At 49.4% G+C, this 6,818-nt stretch overlaps 1 protein-coding gene across 1 annotated transcript; it reads right to left on the bottom strand.

The window, feature by feature from the left end:
* Nucleotides 1-236: 236 nt before the first annotated feature.
* Nucleotides 237-1,645, bottom strand: SNRPF (small nuclear ribonucleoprotein polypeptide F). The gene is made up of 4 exons (XM_087765877.1): nucleotides 1,506-1,645; nucleotides 1,194-1,319; nucleotides 941-1,005; nucleotides 237-357 (listed from the first exon to the last, which is right to left on the bottom strand). The coding sequence occupies exons 1-4, from the start codon at nucleotides 1,506-1,508 to the stop codon at nucleotides 291-293; spliced, it is 261 nt and encodes an 86-aa protein (XP_087622003.1). The 5' UTR covers nucleotides 1,509-1,645; the 3' UTR covers nucleotides 237-290.
* Between the last annotated feature and the right edge of the window lie 5,173 nt (nucleotides 1,646-6,818).

Here is a 6,818-nt window from a genome sequence, read left to right as displayed (position 1 = left end):
AGTAATGGCATTTGTTGACACCAGTAATACGTAAAAGTTGGGGGGGGAGTTGCTTGTTTGTTTGTTTTCAAGTGTTCACTTTTCATTCTAATATTTTCAGTTTTAAATTGAAGTAATTGCTTATTCCTCCAGCATTAGTTTTTTGGATGCCAATAAAAGATTAGAGACCTTTTTAAGAGTTAACTTCCCCCATATTAAAATACAACGGAAAAAAAAGTAAACACATTCTTACAAAATTATGGAAAAAGAAAAAAAAAAAAAGAAAGTTTATTTCCAGATATACAAAACAGCTATTCTCTCATTTCTCCATCTTCTTCCTCTTCTTCCACACCTCTGATGTACAAAACATTATTGCACCTGCAAATATAAACAAAAATTTCTCTTAACTGTAAGTGCTTTAATTTTCCACACCTTATATACGCTGCTTTAAGTATTTGCCTGCTTGAGCGTAGCCTGGCAACAGCCAAATTCTGCGTAACAAATCACTGCTGTTGACCTCGTACAGCTTTCCACAAAGTTCATAACAACTGCAAAACCCCCAAGTTTAGAAAAGCAGTAACTGGTTGGCAATGCTGTACAAGAAGTTTTTACTCTTAGGTTAACAGTTGTGGTCAAGTATAAATGTCCAAGCATGCAAAATGTTTTCAGTAGCCATACACTAACATACTCTACTAATGCCAAGGGATTAATAGCTCTACAATAACGTGGAAAACTAAGGTATTTAGTTACCTGAAATAGGGATCGTAAATACTTCTTTCCAAGTATTTCAAAATTCATTTTTCCGCCCCTCAGAAGGGATCTTATAGCCTTCACGTAAGAGTTACATTAACACTTTGCATCTTAGTTAGACAAGAAACAGGGCACCTAGCAATACAAGTTTTAACGCAAGCGACGAGAAGGTTTAAAGAAACCCTGCCTCTGCCATAAATATCCTATTTACCTTATCAAAACTTCACCCAGGTGTCCAGACAACGCACCGTCTATGTACTCCTCTGTGTTCGCAAGCTTGAGAAGAAAACCAGCACAGCTCAGAAGGGTTACCACACAAGCGGCTCCGCACGGCGGTTTCGCCCCGCTCCCCCCCGGCACAGCGCCCATCGCCGACCCTTTAGAAGCGCCCCGCTTTGCCGCCACCCCCGCCCGGGGCACCTCAGCGGGGGCCCCGAGCCCCTCCCGCCGCCGCCGGCCCTCACCTGCATGTTCATGTAGCCGTCGACGGAGACGAGGTAGCCCTTGTACTCCATCCCCCACTTCAGCTTCACCATCACCGGCTTCCCCGTCAGCCCGTTCAGGAAGGGCTTGGGGTTGAGGGGCAGGCTCTGCCGGGGAGAGCGCCCGGTCAGCGCCGCTCAGCACCGCCCCGCCCCGCCCCGCCGCGCCGCCCCTCCCCGCCGCCCCGGGACCGTTAACGGCCGCGGCTCCCGCTGCCAGCGCGCGCCCCACTCCCCCCACCCACCCCGCCCCGCCCGCCCCCTTCCCGCGCGCGGCGCGGGCACCGCCCTCACCATGGCGACGCGGCGCGCGGCAGCGGCCCGAGAAACACCGTTCCAGGCGGGAAGCCCTCGTGCGCGCCGCGGGCTGCGAGAGAATGGGAGGCAGCGCCGCTCCGGCTTCCACTTCCGGGGGCGCCGCTCTCACCTCTGACCCCTCACCGCCGCGCCGCACTTTCAATAGGCTGAGGCGCCCCCACGCGCGAAGCGAAAACCGGGGCTGCCCATTGGGTCGGCGGCGCCGCGGGCCTCTCTCATTGGCCGGCCTGGCCGGCCTCCCTCCTTTCCCAACCAATCGTTGGCGCCGCGCGCTCTCCGGGGCGGGGCCAGCGCTGCGCCGCCGCTGCCGGGCGCCTGGGGCGAGGGGCCCTTCCCTTCCCTTCCCTTCCCTTCCCTTCCCTTCCCTTCCCTTCCCTTCCCTTCCCTTCCCTTCCCTTCCCTTCCCTTCCCTCCCCTCCCCTCCCCTCCCCTCCCCTCCCCTCTCCTCCCCTCCCTCCCGGCTTGCAGCCTCCTGGCCGCCCCGCAGGCCCCAAGGGGCCGGTTTCTCCCCGCCTGAGGCCGGCAGCGTCCTTACCGTGCCTTGAAAGCCGGACGGCCCGAGCGGCGGCTGCCCGCCCGGCCGGGGATGGGCCCACTGCTTCTGGGCAATGGAGTGCGTGCGGCTGCGTGTCCTGCCCAGCAGGGCGCTGCTTCCTTTTCACCTGGAGGGGTACCAGCCCCGAGGACGGCGTCCAGCGCAGCAGCAGCTGGCCCGCCTGTGTCTCCGCCTGTGTCTCCGCCTGTCTCCGTACAGGCAGATCTCCAGGAGGTGGCAGCGCCTAACTTGTGCGATGGCTGCGGCCCAGAGCGGCAGGCAAACTCTCCTGGTGTTACCTGCGAGCCTTGCAGGCGGTGAAAGCATAGCGACATCGATTCGTGGTTAAGAATAAATTTGTGGACCAGTACGATTTCGTTACTCCACACGCATGGATAGAAGAGCTCGGAGTCTATAAGACACGCAAGTGGTGTCCCTGCCAATGTGCGAGTGCTCTGCTTGGCCTCGTTTGACTCCCCGGCAAAGAAGTTGCCAGAGCTTTTCTTGGCTGTAGCGAGCATCAGCCCGTTCACGCTCATGAAACATCAGTCCTGCTCTAGCTGTAATTTGTGACTCTTTACCTTTGACAGGCAAATAAGTTGAGCCAACGTTTGTACCGTTCACGAATTTGTCATGTCTACGCTAATGTCTTCTACTCTACGTTGAAAGTCATCAAATGCCACAATGTGTATTTATGTTCCTGCATACAGCATGTTCCCTTCATCTTCAATGTATCGGGTGCTGAATGTGGAAAACACACATTCAGGAACTAACCTTTCTGTAGCAGAACTATTAACGTTTTTTTGTGCGCTTTACCTTCCAAAAGTCAGTCTAGTGCCCTAGTGTTGAAAGCAAAACCATCATGACCTGCTTAAACCTGAGTGTTTAATGCCGCTGACTCAAGAGCCTATCCAGACTGTCCTTACACCCAGTGGTTGCAACAGCTTTATGGATGGATAGGAGTGAATAAGAGTTGGAATTGTAATTCCCTTTAACTAGCGTGTGTCAAAAGTGCACTCGGGTGCTTGTTTCCATGATCGTTAGAAATGCGTGTGATTTTCTTTTAGGGTGTATTGGATGGGCAACAGAGACAACATCAAAATTAGGCTAATAGTCTTTCTGGTAGCAAGACTCACTATGGGCCAGCTGAAAGAGTAACTAAGCTATAAGATGTCTGTAAGGAAGTCTGTGTTGAGGCTATGTAGGAAAAGCAGGAACACAACAGGAAACGGTGTATATAGCAAAATTATTCATGCCACTTGGAGTAAAGAATAGCTGATTTCAAGTGATAACATGTATAGTGTGGCAGAACGCAATGAGGTTAGAGTGAGTATCTTGGGTAAAATGATACCGTGGGAGTAATTTTTGCACTTTTCTGACAATTGCCAAGGATAAATATGTATATCTGTGAATGGCAATATAACAGCTTTGGTATGTTATCTGTAAACAGCACTTCTTATTCTTACATATTGAACCAATTTTGATCACAATGTCTCCTACATCTGTTGGGAAAACTTTTTGTGTACCAAGAAATACAGGAGCAATTACTTTCAGCTTTTAATACACTCTGTTCCTCTGACAGATGAGTAAATATTCCATCCCTGTTGTTATAAAGTTATCAAAACCCAGCAGAATTTCCCAGGGCTGTAGATATCAGTGTAGAAGTCAAAGAGCAAGAGTGCTTGACTTCTAGTTTCATAATCGGTGCATGAATTCACGCATCAGTAATCTCATCGGCTGTAGACTGGGTCTGCAGCAATTTTGTGTGGTGGCAGGGTAGGAAGGAGTACTGAAAGCACAGAATGCGTGACTACATCTGATGCAGTTAACTGGATAACTTGGTTAATCAAGAAGTGAAATAGCTTGTGCTTACCCTCCCCCCCCGCCCCCCGTGAGGAATTGGTGTTTACCTTGTTGACTGAATCATTCTGGCTCAGAGACATTTTGCTTACGCAGGTCTCCTCCTGACCTTCAGCACTGGGGTGAAGTTCACCATTTCTCCTCTTTGTATTTCCCCATGTAATAGGGGAAGTAATCGTTGCATTCTTTTCTGCCTTTGGGTCAGGGTATTTAGGCTGCTGCTCAGCAGGAAATGAACAGGAAAGAGTTTTTGTCATAGATTAATCCAAACCTCAGATCTTGGGTGGATGCATAGGATTTTCTATTGCAGCTCAGGGGTGGGAATTTAGCATGAGTGCCTACACTCTGTTCCTAAGGAAACACATTAAGCAGCTGGACATCCGACAGCAGCAGCATTTCTGGTGAAGGGACTCATTAGATGGCGTTATCTGTGTAAGCACAAACACTCACTGACACCGTTAACACGCTGTGTCACCGTAATGCCAGGCGGAGAGGGCTAGCCCCTATACCCTCACATTGCTGAGGGAAAGCTGAGGTGCCCAGAAATGTTTCCTGATTGAGCCGAGTTTGCTGAGGCAGGACTCCCTGCAACAACCCCCTTCTGCTGCCATAAACACATTTCTTAAGGAAACTTTCAGAGCTGCTCCATGTTCCAGCATCTGGGCTGCACATTTAGTGACAATCCCGCACCTTTTTCTAGCGATATGCCAGTGTAAATGGGGTTTTGCTCCACTGCCTCTTCTCCCACATCAAGCGAGTTACTTCTGATACCACGCAGTTCATCTCCACCGGAGCAGCAGCAGCGTCAACTTTGCCATCACACTGAAGACACCGTGAGATGGGCACTGGTTGCAACCAGAGAACAGCAGCCATGAAGGCACAGCCCTGAATCAAGAGTGGAGAGAGCTGAGTTAACAAAAAGGAAGCTCCACCAGGAGGCAGTACCTTCAAAGGACAGGTTTGAGTCAAAATAAATCCAGTGTAGCAGCAGGGAGTTGGCCCTGCTACGCGGTGGAGGAACCTCAGCTTCTGGTTCTGTTGAGTTCGTAATTGACAAAGCCCTGTAAGAACCTGCTGCTCTCCCCATACGAACCTGTCCCAGGTGAAGATGTACCACCCTCCTTCTTCGCCCTTGCCAGACTCCTGGACCACAGTGTCTGGTTCTTGAAAATATTAGGTGATGAGATACCGTGGTCTAAGCTAGGCAGTTATTAAGTAGCCTTGTGCAGACCAGGAGTTGATTTCTGACAAGCTCTCTACTCTAACTACTAGGGGATGCAGTGGTTACAACTCTCACGGACCTAGGAGGATTTTGAGGCTGTGTGCACCCTTGGAGAGTCTTGCTGCTGTAGCAATACTGCTAAAATGTGAAGAGGATCTAGGACTCAGGCCAAATCTTGCCATGAAATAGATTTATTTTTCCTTCAGGATTGCCATTATAAATCATACTGTAATGGAAAATTTGCTCTTTCTCACAAGTTTTCTGTAGAAAGTATCTGATGAAATGTTGTCTAAAAATCCTTTTCAATAAGAAATACAAATTTTTTGTATGTGCAAACAATCTGTCAGTTATCAGCTCTTGGTGACTGCTGTGGCAGTATGTGTGGATTGTTGACAGCCCTCACATGAGATATAATCCTGACCTTCTGGGGCTTGCCAGAATAAAACTATTTCTCTTCAAGCAGTATTTTCACAGAGATCTCAACCAATAAAACATCTTTCCTCTCTCTGTTGACCATTTGTCATTTTAATAACACCATCTTTGATCAAATCTCCATGAACGAGGAAATAACCATCCACCACAGACCTTCACCATGGATGAGCACTGGGATCCCAGAAGGTATTCAGAAGACGTGTAGACATGACGCTTAGGGACATGGTTTAGTGGTGAACTTGGCAGTGTTAGGTTAACGGTTGGACTCAATGATCTTAAGGGTCTTTTCCAATCGAAATGCTTCTATGATTCTATGATTTTATGATCCAGTAGGTAGTGACATCAGGCTCCAGAAGAACAGAGGGCTTTAATTTTTCTCTGGCATCCTAGGGTCATCAACTGAACCAAAGCCGAGCTGTGCTGCCGAGGTGGGTATACAGAATCCAAGTGCCAGGAGCCACAGAACTGGTTAACCTGTTTCAGGTTTGATCCAGCTAACATGCCCCTTTCCGCACGCTGCCACATTCACATTTTGGTGCAAGACTGTAGCCTCGAATAGATGTTTGGTCTTGCTGAACAACACTTGGAGCCAGCTGACAGGAAGGGCACAGGGGAACCGTAAAATCCAAGAGAGACTTGCCTTCAGCCCTGCATGCCCGGCAGTGGCTGGCGTACCGACGTGAGGAAACACAAGCGAGATGCAAAAGCCTGTTTGGGGTGGACTTGCCCAACGAGCCGAGATCGTGCTGTGAAGGACTCCCAGTGCAGGAGGCGGGGGTGAGCCCAGAAAGAAGGGAACACGGTGTTTCTTCTCGAGTGGAGGATTTATGTGCAGTTTCAGATCAACGCAAAGCCTTTTGCCCGCAGAGTGACGTCAGTATGAAATGAGATTTGGGGGGTGGAAGGTATATGCTAACAAAAGCCCAGGTCTTGATGGCGTCACAAAAATTTTTTCCCCCCGCCCCCTCCCAAGGAGGTTTGCCGGAGTGGCTCTGCTGTGAACCTGTCACCAGGCTGGGCCGTGCCAGCGAGAAGGGGCATGGGATCATTGTTGTACAGAAATTACAGGAACGTTAAAGCCTCCTTTTATGCGTATTGAAAACCTTTATTTGTTTGTGCAAATAGTATTCATGCAAATTATGCATACACTAATGGGAAGCCCTTTAAGAATGTGTCTTTGAAAACACAGGCTCCTTTGCCAAGAAATAATGGGACTTCCTTAATTATCAGCTGTTATCTT

The sequence above is a fragment of the Nipponia nippon genome, unplaced genomic scaffold, assembly GCF_047370975.1.
Source record: "Nipponia nippon isolate SJK-2023a ecotype South Korea unplaced genomic scaffold, ASM4737097v1 scaffold_3, whole genome shotgun sequence".
In the NCBI taxonomy this organism is placed as follows: Eukaryota; Metazoa; Chordata; class Aves; order Pelecaniformes; family Threskiornithidae; genus Nipponia; species Nipponia nippon.
The sequence above is the reverse complement of the archived record's forward strand: the minus strand, read 5'-3'. Positions and strand labels throughout refer to the sequence as shown.